This window comes from Ambystoma mexicanum, chromosome 5p, assembly GCF_040938575.1.
Source record: "Ambystoma mexicanum isolate Mex_15411 chromosome 5p, UKY_AmexF1_1, whole genome shotgun sequence".
NCBI classification, from domain to species: Eukaryota; Metazoa; Chordata; class Amphibia; order Caudata; family Ambystomatidae; genus Ambystoma; species Ambystoma mexicanum.
In genome coordinates, this window is record NC_090930.1 from 1,200,353,795 (window position 1) to 1,200,374,696 (window position 20,902).

A 20,902-nucleotide genomic window follows, 5' to 3' on the forward strand; every position below is an offset into this window, starting at 1 on the left:
TTGTCGGCTGGTTTTATTATCACCTAATTGTTGGCATGTACAGACGCAAGAGCGGCCCTTTCCTGGTTCCTCAAGTTATTGCGCGTTTTGGTTTTTTGTTACTGTAGTTTTAGAACTTCCTATAGCACACATTTTTCAAAGACCAGGATTTCTTTAGGGATTCGATTGTCCTGTTGTCTAAAGGTAGATTTAGGTCCAAGACCGGTATCCTCGATAGGGTCTTCATCTTCTTAATCTTTTGTTGGTCTCAAAAAAATATTTTTTATCTAAGGCTTCTAAAGAACCTGTGCATTTCTAGTTCCAATTTATAGCAGTCAGTGTTGTTAGTGGGGAGAAAAGACATTCCCTTGCTGAGGAGTGATATCTCGTTTGTCAGCTCTGTGGATGTAAGGTTGAACACAGGGAGGGTCAGTTGTACATCCATCTCCTCTGCTGTTGTCGTCTCTGTGGTCATGGGTATCTGGGTCCTTGGGGGTACCTGTTGTTGTCAAGGTTTTCTGAACCCGAGAATTCTCTGGGGTCCCCCGGTCCTAAACATGTCTGTCTTCTGCCTCTGGGTTGTTCAGAAGGTCCTGTGTAGTATTGTCTAGGGTCTTTGTCTCCCAAGTCGGCAACAATAGGTTTCACCATGGTCAGGCAATTAAAGCGGTCCTTTAACAAGTTCCAGGTGTATACAAATGATGACGGCCCAGCACAGAGGGTGAGATGGCCTGCAGATGAGGAAGTGGGCTGCAGAAACAGAGCGGGCTGGAGAGGAACAGGCTTGAGAGAAGCTGTACCGAGCAGTGGTGAGAGAGAGGGTCTAAGATCCTGTTGTCCTCCCTGTCCGGCACCCAGAGCAATAGCTGTGGGGTGCTGAAGCCTTCAGATCGCTGCAGATCTCAGAGAGAGCGAATGGTGCTCTCAGTACCTGCTGCTGGGGAACAGCGCAGCTACTCACTGCAGGATTCCAGGAGGGCGAGCAGTGCTCGCTGTGGCTCCTGTGCGATTGAAGCGGAGCGAATAGAAGCCAGAAGGCAGAGCAGAGAAACCTAAAAGGAGTTGCCGTATGCAACCGGTCAGTGAAAAGAAAAGGGAACACTCGTATCGGGGGTGCTCTGGGGATTGGAAACAAGCATGTTTGAATGCTGAACAAACTGAACACTGCTATGAGTACTTTGAAAAGCCAAAACAAGGGTCTTTGAATAACGAACAAACTGCAAGCAATTACGAGCATGTTTGAAAGTTGAAGAAAGTAATATTGAATACCGAACTGACTGAAAGACATTGTGAATGCACCGAACAAAAGCAAGTAATGAGCACTTATAAATGAGTTGTGTGAGACACAAGTGGTGGCAAAGTCAAAAGATAACCACAAATGGTGTGAAATGAGAAAGTATTGGCCAAAGATACAGGAGCCCAAGGAACTACAGGTTAAGAGAAAACCTGTGTTGGCAAAATCCAGAAGAGTACAGAAAGTCTAACAAAGTGCATAGGGGTATCGGTTGCGTGACATGTAATGGCTGGACCGTGTGGTCCGACAACTGCACCTAGACCGAGTTCCTGCTTCTTGCAAAGAACCAGGGAAAGTTAATATAAAGAAGTTTATGTTATGCAACTGTTGCTAAAGTGAGTTTGAAATGAAGAAACAGAGCAATCTATGTGAACTAGTGAAAAGTCTGGATGACCAAAGATTTTAACTGGTATTGTTTTTTGAAAGCTGGAAGATTTGAACTCTTAGGGAAGGGAACCCTAAGACTTTGTGAACTGTGTTGAACTCTTGAGGAAGGGAACCCAAAAACTTTGTGAACTGTATTGAACACTTGGGGAAGAGAACCCCCAAGGTTTTCTGCACTGTTCTGAACTTGGGGGGGCTAAATACAAGCCAAGAGCTGGAAGAAGCTCAGAACTTTATTTTGAAAACTATTCATTTTGCTGCTGACAACCCTTCACATTGTATGCAGTTAGTTGTGAGGGCAAGTATAGGTTTTGGAACCGCTGGTTGAGCGTGTTTGCCTGGCACAATCCCCTGCGGGAGATGGAGTCCTGCTGCGTAGCCGTCATTGGATGCCACACTTGCGGGGCATTACACTCTCGGATGGCTTGTGTTCTGCTGTCTTGTAGCGATGGTGGCGTGCTTCCTCCGAGGGTTTTCCTCACCAACCTCTGTCCTGGGAGGGGGGGCAGTGGGGTGAGGGAGTGGCCTTCTCTGAGGTGTGCCTTCCTTACTGCCTCTTCCTGGTTGGGCATTGGGTGGAGGGGCCCCCGCCTGGCCTGTTGGATTTGTTTGTCTTCCTCCCCGACCCTTGTCCAAGGGGGGGGTGCATGGGGCAGTGACGTCCGACTTCCCTGGTGTGTGCCCAACCCGCTGTCTCTTCCTGGTCAGGCATTGGGTGGAGGGCCCCTCCATCCACTCTGTTGCTCCCTCCTTGGTGCAGGTTGCTTTCCTGGCGTGGAGGGGGTTGGCTATGCCCTCCCAATTTCCTCTTTGGTGTCAGCCATTGGGGAGCGGGTCCACCTTCCAGCCAGTTGGCAGTCGCTTCTTTGGGACTTGCTCTTGGCGGGGTGGGGGTTTGGTGTGCCCTTCCAGTTTCCTCTTTGGGATCGGGCATGGGGAGTGGGGCTCCCTTCTGGCCTGTTGGGGGCAACTTCTGTGTCTGATTGCTGCTCAGGCCGGTGTGACCCTTGGGGATGTTTGGGGAAGGATCTTGCTGTTACTGGCCTTCCTTCAGGCATCGGACTGGCCTATAGGGCTATTGGCCCATGGCCAGACCTATAACACAGTATGCAGGTGTGGGCCAGTGTTTTTTGGTCACAGTGGGCCACTTTTTGGCCAATGTGGGACCTTTTTGATATGTTACTTCGCTATGCGGCTGGCAGTTTTGGCCTGTGTTGGTGGCTCTATATTCTTTAAATGCACATATTTGCTTTGCATTTTATCAAATGCTCCCCCCTGGGTACTATTCACACGTTGTCACAAACGGCATTAATAGCCATTTGCAACTGTGGGACACTTTTTCATTGATGTTTGACGGTTTTGTGGCCCTGTCCGACCCTAGTGGGGCAGGATGTCCCAGGGTTCGAATGTGTTCTTCTTGTTGCTCCTTGTGAGGTCTCCAGCTGCTCTTGTCAACCTCCGGAACCTTGGAAGGCCTATCAATGATATTAACTACCTCCTTGGCTTCCTCCTCACCTGAGTCTTCTGGAGAAGTGTCGCGGCGGTAAACCTTTTTCCCAATCTTCTTTTTCTTAGAGAAGAGGTATGGCCGTCCGCGGTGAGAAGCCACCCTGATTCCCTGCCAAGCAGGGAAGCAAGAGGCTTCCTTCCCGCAGGGACCGGGTAATGAGGGAAAAAAGCGGATGCTCAAAAAAACCCTCGGAGAAACAAAGTCACGGTCCTGTCGTTTCGGAGAGTGATGTGAAGTAATTCAGCAGATCCAATGTAAGAAGCAGGATGACTGGAGCGAGAATCTTGAGCAGGAGACGGAAGGCGAGGCAGGTCCTTGGAAGAATCCAGGAGTGAAGGATGAAGGAGTAAGAGAGGGCAAGAAGCAAAGAGAAAACCAGAATGGCGGCGGAGCGCCACGGAAGGGAAAGGAAAGGAGAAAGCGAACGGCGAAGGGACGCCGACTGGAGACCAAAGGGTAGCAAAAAATAGCATGAAGGAAAAAACACATGGAGCCAGCAACTCGGGAAGAAACAAAGTTGCAACGCACCGAACCCGGAAGTGGGCGGTGCTTAAATAGTGAAGCCGGAAAAAACAGAGAAAGACTAGAGCGGTAAACCTGGAAATGGACAGGGAAAAACAATGGATGACCTAATAGCACCGCCAACGCCAGGCGTTCCATAGCCCCCACCGGCGACTAGACGCTGGCGGCATGACAGCTCTGCCTAACAAGGGGGCTTGACCCTCTTTTGTGCCAATTGACCCTGGTGATTGGTGTAGGCTGCGTCTGCCCTTAGGACCCGTTCCTGGGACCCCACCGACAATCTCCTGTATGTGTGAGGTCATGACCGATGTGCTTTGGTGCGGGTGTGGTGGAAACATGTTCTACCTTCTTCCTGTCTATTGTGGATCAGGTGTCTCTCTGGGTAATTGAGCTCTCTGTGGTTCCTGATTGAAGAGGCTGGTTTCACTTGGACTTGTGGCGAGAACTGGCTTTCTGTTTCCGTCAATTCACATACTACTTCCCTCTGGATGGGGTCCCCCTGCGTGGGTTGCCTGCTGTATTCACCTATCCCTGACATGACGTTTCACTGCCCTTGATCCTACCTGGAGGGTGCTGCCTCCGGGTTGACCAGATGCATAAACAGTCTTGGAGTGTTACTTTTTTTTGTTGGCCCTGTGGCCTGGCCTCTGATAGGCCTGCTTACTGGTCATCAGTCTTCGTGGCTGCTGCCTGCAGGGCCTACTAAGCTTGGGCCGAGCCAAGGAGTCTTTGTTACTTGATCAGGCTGGTAATGACATGAGTAAGGTTTTGCCCTTCCCCTTTTGGATTACTTGCTGTGCTCCGGAGTGTCACATTCCACCTACATGTGATGATATGATATGGTATTTATAACGCGCCTATACACAAGTGTTTCAAAGCGCAATGAGGCAAAGGAGGGGAAACAGAGGGAAGACAGAGATAGCGATCCTACTAGGCCAGGTGACATTGAGATCGCGCAAGTGCAGGGGAGGGGGCAGTGCAGTACATACGATAACAGTAAAATAAATAAAGACAATCAATAATAAATAAATAAAAGTGTGGCCAGCTGGTGGAAAGTGCAGGGGTAAGTGCAGACATCAGGTGTCAAGTGCTGGTCAGGGCTGTTGGGATACAGAAACAGTCCCCGAGTGCAAGGGTTGCCAGTGGGGCAGTGCAGGTGTACAACTGGCAGGAAGGGGACCTGGGTCCGAGATCAGAGGGTAGCCAGGTAACCAGTGCTGTTTCAGATTGAGCCAGGAGATCAGCAGGGGAGAGGAGGAGAGAAAGCAGAAGCAAAGAGGAAGGTCTTGAGGTGCATCCGGAACCGGAGATGGCTCTCCTCAAGTTTCAGTGAGGCAGGGAGGCTGTTCCAGAGGGAGGCCCCAGCAGAAGAAAGAGATCTACCACCAACTCGCTGCTTGCAGAAGCGACTTACCCTGGGGGAGTTGGAGACAGATGAGCGAAGAGCTCGAGAAGGAAGATATTTAGCAAGAGAGAATTGAAGGTATTGAGTCCCCAAGCCCCAGAAGGTTTTGAACTTATCCTCGCCGCCACTGGGAGCCAGTGCAGAGATTGCCGTCCTGGAGAGATACGATCCCTGGGCTTGAGGCCAAGGACAAGTCTTGCAGTCCTGTTTTGGATGAGTTGCGAAGAGTAAAGGCAGGCAGGTTTAGAAAGAGGGTGTTGCAGTAGTCCAGCCTAGAGAGAACCAGAGCTCTGGAGACAGTGAGCTTCTGGGGGAAGGAGAAGAAAGAAGAATACCTCTGAGGAGGTGCAGCTGGTAGTGTGACTTCTTAGAGACATCAGAGATATGACGAGAGAAGGAAAGGGTGGAGTCGTAGATAACCCTGAGATTTTTAGCCTCACATGTGGGAGCAGGAAGAGGGCCAAGTGAGGCCAGCCAGAGAGTGATAGGAAAGGAGGGAGCAGGTGTGCCGATGAGAAGAATCTCGGTCTTACTGGCATTAAGGAAGAGATCATTGGCAGCACACCACTCATGGATGGCAGACAGACAGTCAGAGATGAGAGAAGAAGAGGTGGCAGAAGGGAGCCTGAAAATGAGTGCTATGCGGATGAGTGTCATCCGCATAGCACTGAAAGTTGGGGCAGAGAGCAGCAATGTGGTGGCCAAGAGTGCCAGGTATTGGTTGAACAACCAGGGAGAGAGGTTAGACCACTGGGGAACACCACAGGTAGAGATAGAGAAGAGGAAGGACCCAAGTTGGACCTGGGAGGGTCGATCGGAGAGGAAGGTGGTCAGCCAAGCCAGGGCCTGATCGCTGATACACAGGTTATCACGGACACGGTTGAGCAGGTTGACCATGTCAAAGGCAGAAGAGAGATCAACTAAAATGAGGACAACACCATGGGGGGTCTGCACCTGTGGGCTGTGCCCACTCAGTGTTCACTGTCTCGTTGGTTCCCCCTGTGGCCCGGGGGCTTGCCTGTGGCTTCTTATTGGGTCTGTCTCTTGGACGGGTAGGGTGGTTTGGCCCCCCTCCTCATTTCTATGGACTGCTGTGTGTGGTGGCTCCTGGTCCCTCCCTGTGGGGATTGGGGAGGGCTGGCTGTGCGTCCCCCTCAGGCTTCTGGACCGGGATTGGTGGTCCGTTGGACAGACTTTTTTCTCGTGGCCTCGTAGCCCCTTTTCGGCCCCGTCACTGGTACTTTGGTTGGCCTCTGCCCTCGCCCCCTTGTCCTGCGTTTGTGGGTCCCTGCGGATCTGCCGCGCACCTTCTCCTGGGTCCTCCCCTCTTCTCTCCGCCCAGCTGTCCTGGTCATACCTGCCTGCCACTTGGGTGTTTGTTGGTTGTTCCCCCCCCCGCTTCCCTTGCTCGTAGGTGTTCGCCGGCCTTCCCTCAAGCTGCCATCGTTTTGGTTGGGCCTCCTATGGAGCTGGGTTTTCGGGTGGGCATCTGTCTCCCGCAGCCAGGGGTTTCTGGATGCTCCCTTGGCTTCCCGTCAGTGAGGGAGCTTGGTAGGGCTTATGGTCCTCCCCTCTCCTCTGCTGTCTGCTCTGCAGGCAGGGGCCTTTGTTTACCTTCAGGGGCTGCTGATTGGTGCCTTGTCGCTTGAGCTCCTTTTTCGGCTCAGGCGGTGGTTCTTGTGGTGGTGTACTACATCGGTCCTGTGGTTCTCCCCTTCTTCTGGATAGGTATTCATGGTGGTTCGGGGATGCCTTTCCTGTGGTATGGTCTTCCCAGCTTCCCCATGGCCTGGTGCTGCAGGGCATTTTCGCCGTTCCGGTCTTTTACGGATGTCAGGTTCTCTGTTGGGGTGGCCCGTCTGTTTGTGCACCTAGGGGGTCTTGGGACTCAGTGCTCCGGGCTGGGGTCGGTTCCCTGGTGTGGGTGCTTCGTCTTCTGGTGGTTGTCTCAGGTGTCCCTGCCCATTTGTGGGTGGGGTATGGCTACTAGGGGGTGAGCTACCTGGGTGGTTTTCTTGTGGCCTTCCTCTGGTGTTGGTTCCTGGATCTGTCTTTCTTCGCCTTGGTGCTTCTCGATGGTCTGCGGTGGTTGAGCCTTCTGGGTGGTGGTCCTGGCTGCCCAGTCTCTTTCTGGGTCCCTGGTTCTGGTATGGGTGGTTCCCTTCTGGCGCTGCGGGGTGCCTCCTCTCCCGTCTGCTGCCCTAAGGGTGGCCCTTTGCACTCTCCTGGGGCATTGGGAGTTCCCCTGCATGTGCTAGGGTTGGATGGTCTACTCCCAGCTTCCTCGGGTGGGTGTTCCTCTTTGGGTCTGCTCATGAGTTTGCGCTTCTGCTGTCGGTTCTGTTGCTCCTTTTTCCTGTGTTGTTTTTGGGTGCGGGCTCTCCTGGTTGCTTGTCTTCCGTGGTAATGCCTTCTGTGGCATTGCATGTTCCTTGGTTTACCATGGGTCTGTTCTTTCTGGCTTCCTTGCCTTCTGGCCGTGGTTTGCTGTGTGGTTCATTTGGTGGTTCCGGCTGCCTTGTCGTTTGGTCCGGGTTCCTTAGTGGGGTTTACGTGGGCTGGCTTGCTATTGTAGGATGCAGGGGCTTCGGTGGCACTTCTCTGACTTTTTTTTGTGTTCTTTTCGGCGTTCCGTGGAGTTGCTGCGTTGGCTCCTTGGTTTGGGGGGGGTCTCATTGTGCCTATCCACTTCTGGTTGGCTTGGGCATGCCTCATAGGCGAGTACTGGGACGAGGAAGAGGGACTTGGAGGTAATGCTCAGATGACTTACCGGTAATCTTCATTACTCTTAGTCCTACGCTTCCTCATCACAGTACTGCCGACCCTGTGTGCCCTTCCATGGTGTGGATGGTCCTATGATCCGACTGGCTTTTCAAAGTACTGGAGATTATGGTAAGTGGAAGGTATATATATCTCCAATGATTTTTTTTTTAAGGTTCCTGTGTGAGAGGCAGAGCCTCATAGGTGAGTACTGTGACAAAGAAGAGTAGGACTAATAGTAATGATGATTACTGGTAAGGAATCTGATCAATATCCAGCACCAAGTGGAGAAGGGACTGCAGTCACTCCTTGACGCCAACATCATTGAGCCCACAGTTGGACCCACCCTGTGGATTTTGTCGGTGGTGCCGGTCCCCAAGAAAGGCCCCGAGAGACAAATAAGACTCTGCATTGAAATGCGTGTCCCCAAACCTATCCCCACGAATCACAGACATGATGCACCTACTGAACGGAGCCAGATGCTTTTCCAGACTCAATCTCAACAAAGGATACCACCAGGTTGAGATTAGTGAAGAGTCATGCTATATTACCACATTCACTACCCACCTTGACCTCTTTCGTAATAAATGATTAAACTTTGGCATATCATCTGCAGCCGAAATCTTTCAAAAGGAGATCCAGAAAGTTATTTGACACATATCACACTGCATCAACTACAGTGAGAATATCCACATATTTGGAAGATCACAAGTCTCCTGATGCCACATAATGGAAAGTCTGCAAGGCACTCAATGAAGCAAACCTCACGCTCAGCAAAGAGAAATATGCATTCAACAAAACACTCACATTGTTTAGGATGCATATTTTCTGACAAAGGCATAGAACCGGACCCAGACAAGATTAAAGGTTGCCAAGGTCCGCTCATTTCTAGGGCTAGCCAGCTACTGCATACGCTACCGCCCAGACTTCACGTCCATTAGTGCTCCACTCTGGAACCTTGCAAAAAAAGAAAGTAAATTCACATGGAAACAACCTCAAAATTCCAACCCTGCAGTCGACTATAGACTCTGGAAGACACTTATGAAGGTGAAAGATGAGTTATCCATCACACCATCGACTTTCTACTAAAAGGAGACAGACTAGTGACTCCAGCACCACAACATTGCGCTGTCGATGTTGCCCATGAAGGCCACCTGGGGATTGTGCCAACCAAGAAACAACTAAGAAAGAACGTCTGGTTTCCTGACATGGATGAACTGATAAAGAACACACTAAAGTCCTGCCATGTATGTCTCAATCTCCAGCCGCACATGACCCCCGAACCGCTTCCGACAACGCCCCTGGCGGACCACGTCTGGGAAGAGGTCGCCATCAACTTCTATGGGCCTCTCCGGAATGGTGAGTACATCCTGGTGGTGCCCAACGAAGACTCTCGGTTTCCAGAGGTGGAAATCCTGGAAATCCTGCAAATCGACTGCAGTCACGGCTGTAATTGCAGCGCTAGACAGAATGTTTTCAGCATACGGCATACCAAGAGTGGTGAAGTCATATAACGGACCTCCTTTTACTAGCTCCCACTTCACAGAGTTTACCCAGTATATGTACTTCCACAACAGGAAGGTCACTCCTCCGTGGCCCCCAAGACAACCGCACAGTTGAACGTTTCATGGCAAACAAAAAACGGTGGTGAAGGTGGCAAACATCACGAACAGACCACTGAAAAAGATCCCCTAACAACTCTTGCGGGATTATCGCAACAACCCACACAGTTTCACAGGGTTATGTCACGCCGAATTGATGTACGGCTGTCCTTTCCGAACGCGACTTCCTAACGACTCTTTGACTGTCGAACCACAAACAGACATGAACGTGAAGCAAAGGCAAGAGACAATGCAACAAAAGATAAAATCAAGGAATACGCCGATACCCGCCGGGAGGCGCAAACATCTCACCTCACACTGGGAGAAAACGTCATTGTGAAACAAACGGTTACCCACAAAGATATGCCACCTTTTCACCCCCGACCACTAATCATACCGGAACGGATCCATGATCACAGTAACCCGAGCCGACAATCGAGTGACTCGGAAATCCGCCTTCTTCAGCAGAGCAAGAAGAGAACCTCTCGAAGAACTCGAACCAGATAGTGACAAGGAAAGAGAAGAGACAGGATATACTGGGGATGAAGAAGAGTACAAGACAGACAGGGAAGTCGAACGCAACAATGAACACAGGCGTGTCGATGGGCAACACTGCCGAAACATAAAAAGACCCTGAAGATGGATCGAAGAAATGGGGACGAACATTATTTTGGGAGGAGGTGTGATGTTGTGCCATAGGCAACAACAACACACGTGACGAGATGGCATGACCAGTAAGGTCATTTGACCAACATTGATGTGGGAGGAACAGATAACATTACAAGCCAGTTACCCACCTAGTATCCTTCTGTGTGGTCCTTTCTTTCGGTGTCCCGCGTCAGCGTGTGTATGAGGCCTGCTGAGCGGGGACACAATACATACTAGCCCCATCTCACTAGTCATGAGAGTGTTGAAGAAGACCTATGTCTTCGAAGACACCTTTCATAGGACTGCACCACTTCTGCAACGGCAAGAATGAAGGGTCGGAACGTTATCCAGGAGGAATTCTGTATGATTGAGGAGCACTGGCTCAAGCTTTTCCATTAGTCACTTTAGGGTTTTCTCAGCGAATACCCATGCATCGATCCTAGATTCACACTTCAGTGGATGAAATGTGGCACCGCCTGCAACCTCCACAAATACCCCATAATACTACCCCAGCTGAAATCTTAGTGTATAATAACCGGTGACTTGTTTTCTAAACGAGCACACTAATCCTGTCAAATCACGACTCTTTCTTCCTATGTACACCTGTGCTTTCACTCAGCAAGGAGCGCAAGAGGTTGCTAATCTCGCAGCTCCCTCTATCCAAACCCCTTCATTCATTCACTCCAAAACATCCTACCTCCACAACCATGCTTGTGCTGAAGCTCAATTTGTCAATGAGACTACTTCCTGGTGAACTCCTACCTAAGCCTGCCATAGAAGGCACACTGGGAAGTGTAGTATATTCCATACGCACATACAACATTAAGACTAGACCGCATATGGTGTAGCGTAGGTAGCCTTGTTGGGTGTAATAATCTCAACTGGGGAAGGGCCAGCTAGAACCTAGTATAAAGCCTGCCCGTTTCCTCTAGACATTGATAGGTGTATTAGGTCGCAAAAGATTAACACCACACCTGACAACGGGAGATTCCTAGCGCGGGTGCATCAGCGGGATATCATTGTCCGAAAATTACTGTTTTTTTTCCCATTCATAGTTCCGGGTATCAGCTCCTTAGAATGGAAACCCTGTGACACACATAGACGTCATTCATAAACAAAGTGTAATCATTTTGTGGTAAATGTTACTTTTATTTTACTTTTATTCAAATCATGCATTTTTTTACTGGCCAGATACTACAAGGAAAGAGCGAAACTATCTCACGTAGTTCAGGTAGTCTATCAGTTTGTCTTGCTTAATTAGGCAAAATTGGTAGAATTACCTCAACACATTTTCTATATTACTCGATGAACGCCATCATTTTTATTGCAATGCCTTACACACACCTTGTAATTGGTCAGTATAGCTGTTGGCTTGCATTCTGATTTTTCTACAAACCGCCTTAGTTGTGTAAGGGCGGAAATCTGATGTCCAACACTACTTTTATTCCATTCTAAGATGGCTGACCTGTTGGCTCCACTCTTGTCGGCAGGAAGTCCATGGTTCTCCTGCCGGAAAATAACACCGCCTGTCCTTAGTTTCGTCGCTTGTTGACAGCTCCTGGAGGCGTGTCTCGCGTTCCAATGCCCGAGCCTGCGCTGTAGGCCAGCTGTCATCGCTCCCGGTCTGTGCTTGTATCGGGCGAGGTTGCCTCTTCTTTCCCTGTGCCTAGCCATGGCGGGCACTGCCGGGGTCCCAGTCAATCCTTTTCTGAGCGACTCCGAGGAAGACGAGGAGACGGCGGCAGAGGCCGAGTCCCCGATGGAAGGATCGGAAGCTGCAGTCTCCCCGGCGGGTCCCCCTGTGCTGCCCCTTCCCACGGGCCCGGCAGCGGAGCCGCGCTCTGTATCACTGGACTTGCTGGCCGCGCAGCTCCTGAAGGAACAACTGCTGCTGACTGCGCTGGAGCTGCACACGGAGTTGTTGGAAGGCGGCCGGGAACTGCCTCGACTGCGGGATTACTTTTCCAACCCAGGGCACTTCGAGCGACAGAGCGGTTGCACCCCGCCTGGAGCCGGGACCGGGGCCACCGCAGCGCCGCCTGGGGTGGCCCGTGAAACCGCTCACAGCGCTGGAGCCGCCGCTGGAGGTGGCAGCTTGAGTAAGTGACAATCACGCCCTTCGCCATCCTTGCCACCTGTGCTCATGTCCACTGAGGAGCTCTTAATTGATAGCCAGTGTGAAGGCAACAGAACTTGACCCCAACGCATGTAGATCTTGCAATGTGGTGCGTGCAAAGCTGAGAGGAGTTTGCGTCTGATCAAGCAGTTTACGTGGGATGAAGTGTGTGTCCACACCTGTATAAGACTCGTTATCTTGCAGTCTACCTGTCCATACAAGTTGTTGATTTCATATGGGACCAATTACTGATGTTCGTATTTCTTCCGAAAGGCTTTCAGATTTGTCAGATAAGGGAAATTATTCTCAGGGAGCTATATATTTGTTCAGGCTCATACAGTGCTTAATTTGTAAAACAATAAGTGCCAGGGCCCAAATATTTTGTAACACTTAGGGTGTGAGGGTGGAGGGGGGGGGCGGATACAACTCCGAGCCCCTGGCTGCCACCACCCATGGCTGGTCTCCCACAATGTCGGTATATGTAGGGTTCAATCAGTAACTTACACTACCTATTGTGGGCGATGGATGTGTTAACTATTGTAGAAGTGCAATTTATAGATGCCAATCAAAATAACATAGCATACTAGTTTAAGACAAATGTTAAAGCGCTTCTTTAAACACATTCTTATTGTTAACAGGCAAGTGGAAAATGTTGACCAGCTATCCACAGAAAAAAGTGCAAATGTGTTTTCCTCCTTTTGTAATTTGACTGACAAATGCAGGAAAAAAATATTGCTGAACTGTTTACCTCACCTGTTAAATACTGCAAAATCTGTGTGTATAGCTTGGCACTCATGATAGGCACTCCTCTTATACAATGGCCTTTTCTCGGTCCTTGCCCTTGTGTTGGTGCTTCAGGCAGGCGACTGTCCTCTTGTTCTCAAACTACACTGGTAGTGTTGCTGGTTATTACTGTAGTGGAGCTGCACCACTGTTATGCAGGATGACTGGAGCAGTGTGCGGGTACAGCCAGAATTGTCACCTTCCACCTCATTGCTAACCACGAAAATCGATAACTAGCACTGTCCTGAGCCCACCTGGCTCATCATGTTCATGATTAATAATGAGCCGGCCCAGGATGAAGAGGCTGTGGCCAGTGCACAATTGTGTTGTTTGTTGTGAGACAACTACTGAATGAGAGTTAAAATAAAAAAGTCAAAACACCACATCATAATCAGACAGTCTGAGAAAATAAGTGCCAGGACGGGGCACATACACTTTTGGTTGGTTTGACAACCCAGGCTTTACAGTTTGGATCTTCTGGTTTCAAAGTTAGCAACTACACCACATACTTCTACCTTGGTCAGTTATGCAAACCTCGTTCTCTATCGATAGATTAGGAATAGCCTTTTTAATATTTTTTAAAATCAGTGTTACCGTTTGCATCAGTTGTAGACTAAGTGTTGTGCTCTCCATTCCGCCCCTTCAACGCACCCACCAACTACAAGGCATACATTAGTTTTAAAAAATTGATTAGCAGAGTTTACAAATTCTTTAAACTTCAGCTAGACCTGCAGGTTGAGTAATTTAGTTTACCTATTCAACCTAAGAGAAATGCAGTCGACCCATAGCAATGGAGGACTAGAAATTTAAAATGTGATTTCTGTAAACTCGTACATGTCATAAACCCGCTTTATTTTTGTCACACTGCTGCCAGAGGCCAGCCATGCACAGTGAAACCTTCTATTTGACATTTACTGCAAACTAAGTAAAGGTTAACTAAAAGTTTCAAACATCTCTTGTAAATGCTACTCACCCTTCATAAAATCTACTCGACTATGCGAGTGGGCGAAAAGACTTTGCGAGCCATAGATGAGTGTCTGTAAAAGGTTGGCTGCATTAATGGACACACACATGTATATGATAAAAAGGCTCTTAAACCAGTTTGGCTAGCTGTCTGCTACAGATGGTAATATAGAATACAATCCTAAAGCAAAGCGAGCTCTGGATGCTAACTACAGTGTTGGGTACTGCAGTAGATCTGTAGATGTACAGGCTGGATGGAACTATTGATCGCTACTTTGCGTAAGCATCTAGTCTGCTTTGTGCATTCATTATGTAAGAGGAAACAAAGAGACGAAGCAGAGTAGACTGTATAGCCGGCAGAGAACTGGGCAAACTAGGTGGAATATTGTAGTTTGTGCTCATCTCACTTTTTTGGCTACCTGGTATAAATCAACAGGGTGATTATAGAATGTCAAGGAGTACAGGTTTGATCATGGGTTGAGCACCAGTTACTAGATGTATACAACCTGCAAGTTACAGAAATAGGTTTGCCATCAAAAGCATTTGATCATGTACATTTTGAAAAGTGTTCACTAGTCAATATGATGCATCTTCCCAAACAAAATGAAATATAGTTGACACTATGAAATCCAGATACACTAACCTAAACTTTACTGTAAAGCATGGAGACGATGCATGCAGTGTTTCACAGTATCAATACTCGAAGCATGCATTATCTAACAACTTATGTTTTAGGAATGGAATTGCATGACAAGTTGACACATACTAGTCTTAGCCAGACAGGATATAAAAAGGTTAAGAAAAGTATCACCCAGATCACCTCTGAACTGCAATTATTTGAAAAAGAAATTCTTGCCTACCACTCCTCCACATGCATTTGGCACTTAAGAGCAGAGGAGATGATTACTGCTGCACTTTTCCTCATTAGCACTTGAAATGAACCGAGAGAACAGTATGAAGAGAGCACAGAGGGCAAGGAGAGCATGTATTGTGAACTGTGCTTCCATTGAAGAGGGCAACTTAAATAGCTAACTTTGCTTCACAAGTGTCCATTTGATTAACAAACATAGAATTGCATAGCAAATTGCTATGTGAGACTGCTCATTTTATGCCTTGAACTACCTTCCATTCTAAATACATGGGTTGCTGAGCACCCGGCCACAGGAACACAGAGCAGTGACAGGACCATATCATTCACTTCATTATCAGGAACTTGAACAACCTTATTCTGTCATATTCCCAAATACCCGATTTATTTGCAGTTTCTTTTGAAGTTGTTTTCCTCAACTTTGTTTGGGGTTCATGCATATATTTGTTTAGACTTGGAATCCACTTGCAGTTATTTCCACATTCCAAGGCTCAGGCTGCATGGGATCCAGAATGTTTACTTTGCGGCAGGTCTACCCATGTAGTTGGGTAGAATAAAGGGCTATCCCCGAAATCTCGGAGTGGCAGGGGGTTGGCAGTGAAAGAGTGGAAGGCCAATGTTTGCATTGGAGAATCTTTACTGAACGGCTGCTGCACTTCTTGGATCCCTGAAAAATGGGTGAGCGAGACAATAGCTCCGTCTAAACATGTGTGTTGGAGCAGCCTTTGCTGAACAGAAGAGTAATCTTTTGATGCTTATCTTAGACATGAAGCAGTCTGGTAATCTCTGTTGAGACAGAAGTGTGAGGCCTGGACAGTGCATTCTGCAGTCATCAGAGAATAAATAAAGTGGTAGGCTTGAAGGACCAGGGATCAGGAAGAGGGCTGAGCAATATGCCTCGCATCAGCAACCATTCTACTTAGGGAGAATACATTGATTAAATAGATTTACTGGGTACTTGTCTGGAAAAGAAGTACTTTACCTTTTTGATTTTTATCTCAATCACAGGGTGATGGGGTGGAAATTGGAAGGCAAACCTAGTTGGAGGCCTCCATAATTGACTTTGACTGCCCATAAATATAACCTCTGTTTTTCCCACATTCATTTGTAACCAAGTTTCCATCATCCAAACCTCCACTGCACTCTATTGTCTTTCCCTATTGTGATATACAGTTGGTGTCATCAGCATATGATTGCTTTGAGGTGAAACCTCTATGTAAAAGTGAAAATAAAGGCATGATTTAATTATTGAACAGTATTTGGGAACGGGGAGCCCTGAGGCCCCCCGACACTCATCAGTGGTCTGGCTTGAAAAACATTCCTCAGTAGTCTGCTGACCAGAGATCGCTTAAATGAGGAGAACTATTGAAAAAATTTGAAGACCAATTCCTTTGACTTCCGGCAGGTGAGACAAAAAGTTCTTAAAGTCCGCTTTGTTGAAAGCTGCGGAGAGGTTCAGAAGTATCTGGAGCATTAGATTTCTGTGAACAGCCTGCGTTAAAATATTAACCCTGATTTCCACTAAGGCAGTCTTGGAATCATGACAATGTCTAAACCCACATTGCGCTGAGCTCAACAGCCGGTGTTTATCCAAATGGTCCTGAAGTTGCGCTAACATTTCCCGTTCTGAATATTCTATAAGGAATGTAGTAGGTTGGTGATTGGACGGTAATTGACGATTCTACTAGGATTAAGTGTGTGTGTGTTGTGCGCAAGCGTGTGTTTTTCTTTGTTTTAAATAGGAGTTTAATATTCCTCTTTTAAAAAAAAAAAAGTTAACTTTTGCAAGGACAAGCTCTTCCAACTGCGAGTAATTCAACAGCTTACAACACACCAAAGGGCAAAGATAATCTGCGCACTCTGGAAGCAACCAGGCAGGGATGATATCCACACCTGTTTCTGTAGGGTTTAAAATGTCTCAGTATGCTACTTTATGTTAAAGGAACAAAAGTAAGTAAGGAAAAGTAAACCAAGAAGGTGGGGCTACACACACCAACGTTTGGCTATCCCAATGAAACTGCAGAAAGGAGCATGGATTCATTGGGCATGTCGTTTTTGCCACAGAAATACAGAACTGAACATTGGGACTCATGGAGAATTCTTGTGAAGAGTAGTTCGATGCAGTGAAGGGGTCATTAATAGAACTAGGGAACTATGTGGGATTGAAAACAGTTGTTCAGGCATCTGGCCCAACAGAACATTGCAACAAACAATTAATAACTCTAAATAGTAGGTGTTCCTTCCCCCTGTGAGGTCACAATAGACAAGCCTGGGATCTAGAAATCAGTCTTGGCCCTATTGTGAAGCTACAATAGGAGCCCCGGGAAACAAAAGAAGCGCCAGTACAATGAGTTTATAATAACAAGAAAGAACACTAAGAAACTAAGAAGGATCTTCTATAAACAGATTGACAAATATTACTTATAGAATCCCAGTAAAAATATTGTTTGTAGAATCCCAGTAAAAACAGAACTATCTTGTGTACACAATCACTGCAGGAATATTGCTGCCGTCAGGAATATTGCTGCCGTCACACTCTGCCCTCCCTGAAACATGATTAGCTACTGTGAACACTTCCCATTTTTCCATGCTGAGGGGACCTATAGCTTGCCGTTGACAATTATATTTCCACACTCGGTGGTCTCATTGCGACATGTCCATTCATAGGGCCAGTCGATAAATATGTAAGAGGGACACATTAATTGGGCAATAAGACCCGAGCCGTGGAGGCGTTACCAAGTCATGTTAAGCCCCGGGGCCCTTAGTTACAGGTCAGAGTGAAGCAAGTATTTTTTTTTATTTTAAAATGTTAAAAAAATGGCCACTGGCAAAGGGAAAACGAAGTCCGTTTGAAAAAAGTAAACAAAAAAAATGGCTGGCATGGAAAGGAAGAATGTAGTCCCTTCTTCCTTTCCATGACGGCCTGTCGCATATCGGGAGCGGACGCGCTGGGGACAGAAGTGTTCCTAGCACATCCACTCCCGAAATGGACCAAAAAGAAGGTAAGTTGGGTTGGGAGGGCGGGGAGGGGATTGTTTAGATGGAGGTGCAGGGGGAGGGAAAACACTTACCTCGATCCCCGGCAGGGGAAGATTGCAGCCTCCAGCCGTGTGGTGGCCCGGAGCGGGGATTACTCCATTCCGAGCCTCCTCATTGGCTGAGTGGCTGCCACCCATCCCCCCTCCCCCTGTTGAACCTCCCTCCCTGCCAGGGACATGAAGGAACGTAGTGGGGAGAGGGATTCTCGATCAGGTAAAGCCCCGAAGAGGGCCAGTCAGATTGATTGTTACATTCTGATTGACCCTCGCCGGGTACTAATGATGAATACATCAGATCACACTACTCGTCAAAAAAGGGAAAAAAATCCCAGCTCACAAGAAGCCATTGGGCTTAAAATACATCAACATTATTCAAGGAAAAAGGGAGGACCTCTCTGAAATTTGTGCATTACACACAAATGCCCCCTGAGAGCAATCGTCTTGCAGCTTGGAGGTGCAAAAAATGTGTACGGAAAGGCAAGGCAGGGAAGCATAACATATGTTGGAGCATTTCAGATGGAGAGAAGCAGAATGTAAGGTTTTAAGAGCATCAGATCTCCAGAGGCGTGTTGCTCCAAATGTGGTCGTTACAGTTGGGAATGACACCAGAATGAACAACAAGAGTGCCCACTGCTCCAAACAGAATGCCTCAAGTATGACATCAAAGGGTGCTATGCAAATATTTTCATGACATGCTAGGGTAAATGAGGAATATGCATGAACTAAATGACCATCAAGGGGATTTTAGTCTTAGACATTCTTGGTGTGAGGAAGCAGGGACCAGTTAAAATGCTGTTGCACTGAGGCCACCAGGGGACACGTACATGGTGGACACCTGAAAGTTAAGTGAAGTAACCTATGTGGGGGTTCTACCACCACACAGCACACGGGAACCAGGTAAGATACTTGTAGTTTATTAGGCCCAATTATACAGTTAAGTTCATTAGTTCAAGGGAAGAATTAACACTGGCCCATCCACCCAGCTTACTCTCTATCTCCAACTGACACTTGGAACATCTACACTCAAAGTTCCACAATCCACAGCAACATTCCATCCACTAGAGATTCCACAGCACCAGTACCTTACCCCAGCACATTATGACACTTCTCCCCCCGTTAGTTAACCCAACCACAATGACAGAACGCTGAACAGAAACTGTGAGCCAAAAGCAACACACCACTGCAAGGCACAAACCCGAACACAGTTCCCGAAAATGCAAACTGCACTCAACAACCTGCAAACCAGCCTACATCTACAGCACACAATCACGTAGCAACAAGCAACTATAGAAACCAACTATGGAGGTACCCTGAACTACCTTCGTAGACAAACCGCCACAAGACAATAGAACCAGCTAAAGAGGCACCCTGAACTACCCCCAGGCACACTGGAAACGTACCACAACCCCTAAACTGGCAAAATGTAAAACTGCATCCAACAACCCACAGACCAGCCTATGTCTGCGGCACACAATTGTACAGCCAAATGCACCATGCACTGCAACCACCGGCAGAATGTGCAACCAGAACACAGTTCCTGAAAACACAAATTGCATCCAGGCACTTGCAAATCAACATACATCTACAGCACACCATTGCACAGCAACCAACTGCAACGACAGAGACGCCCTGAACTGCTATTGTCGCCAGAACGCCCTGAACTTCCATTGTCGCCAGAGCACCCCCAGCGACAGAAAAAGGTGATGTACACCGACACCCAACATAACTCACCTTCTATGATGGATCACCACCTACATAACTAACACCACTAGCGCCAACTGTTTCACCCTCCACAGAAAACAATGCCTGCGCACACACTTTTCTACACAGTGTACATGCGCCAAATTAACAGTCTATAAACACAATACACCGCCTACCACCTCGACTGTAACCAATAGCAAATCGCAGTCAACCTAAAACGCTATCAACCCCAAATGTAACCAACAGCTAAAACCAAACGCATAAACTTCAAAGTGCAGTCAACCTCAATTTCCACACCAACACTCCCTCACTGACTGCAACCAACAGTCAAAACACCGGTAGCACCTCAAATGGCACCCTGGTGTAGCCAACAGGCCAAAAATGCTAACACCACACTCCGCACCAACACCACAATCTATTCCTCACTACGTTCTGCACCAACCCCTCAAACACATCTTTAACACCCACCAACTCCACAAATGCACCTCACCTGGCACCCAGCTATGACCAACAGCCCTAAACACACTGCATCAATCCCATGCACCTAATATGGCCCTTATTGAAATCAACACCGACCTGCAGGCCTCTGTAGAAAACATCCTCCTGCCATGCACCTCACGTAACCCAATGCTACACACAACTGCGACCGACTGTTGACCGGCCCCAAGAATACCATGTACTTCGCGTGGCCCTATACCAAACTGAAATTGTAACCAACAGTTGAATAAACCCAAGAGTACCATGCACCTCACATGGCCCCATACCAAACCGCAACTACAACGAACAGTCAACTGGTAACATGCACCTCACACAGTCCATGAGGCCCCGACTGTAACATAACAGTCAACCAGTACCATGCACCTCACACGGCCCTACACCAAATGCCCCGACTGTAACCAACAGTCAACCGGTACCATGCACCACACACACGGCCCTATACCAAACCACAACTGTAACTAACAGTTGAACAATACCAAAAGTACCATGCACCTCACACAATCCCTATGCCCTGACTGCAACCAACAGTCAACCGGTACGATTTTAATGAATTAAACACAGATAATTTATATCTATACTTATATTGTGGAAATTGTGACTAGATGCCTTCTGAAACATTATAATGTTAAATCTTCTTGTGAATCTTTTAAAATGTATATTGTAGTGAAATAATGTTAAAGAAACTTTATTAGTACAGTTTAATTTGCAACAAAATCAAATTTAATTTTAAAAAAATGACTGGCTGGTTTGGTTCTATGTGCAGTTCAGGCAGAGGTCTCAACGGTGTTTTTTGTTTTGTTTGGTAGTTAGGGGCTCAGATGCTTTGAGGGTG

General features: G+C 47.8%; 2 protein-coding genes across 10 annotated transcripts in view; one reads left to right on the plus strand and one right to left on the minus strand.

Annotated features, from left to right (window-relative positions):
• PIGN (phosphatidylinositol glycan anchor biosynthesis class N) overlaps nucleotides 1-10,882 on the minus strand; it is a 1,975,532-nt gene extending 1,964,650 nt beyond the window's left edge. For both annotated transcript variants that reach the window (XM_069613664.1, XM_069613662.1), the window contains exon 1: nucleotides 10,801-10,882. The gene's annotated coding sequence lies outside the window, so the exon portion shown is untranslated. The remainder of the gene's footprint in view (nucleotides 1-10,800) is intronic.
• Nucleotides 10,883-11,654: 772 nt separating this feature from the next.
• RELCH (RAB11 binding and LisH domain, coiled-coil and HEAT repeat containing) overlaps nucleotides 11,655-20,902 on the plus strand; it is a 1,825,259-nt gene continuing 1,816,011 nt past the window's right edge. For 4 of the 8 annotated variants that reach the window (XM_069613665.1, XM_069613669.1, XM_069613671.1 and 1 more), the window contains exon 1: nucleotides 11,656-12,202. In XM_069613665.1, the coding sequence (XP_069469766.1) occupies nucleotides 11,776-12,202 (427 nt within the window). In that variant the 5' untranslated portion in view covers nucleotides 11,656-11,775. Of the gene's footprint in view, nucleotides 12,203-20,902 lie in introns of all 8 variants that reach the window. The other 4 variants (XM_069613667.1, XM_069613670.1, XM_069613672.1 and 1 more) reach the window with 2 other exon arrangements.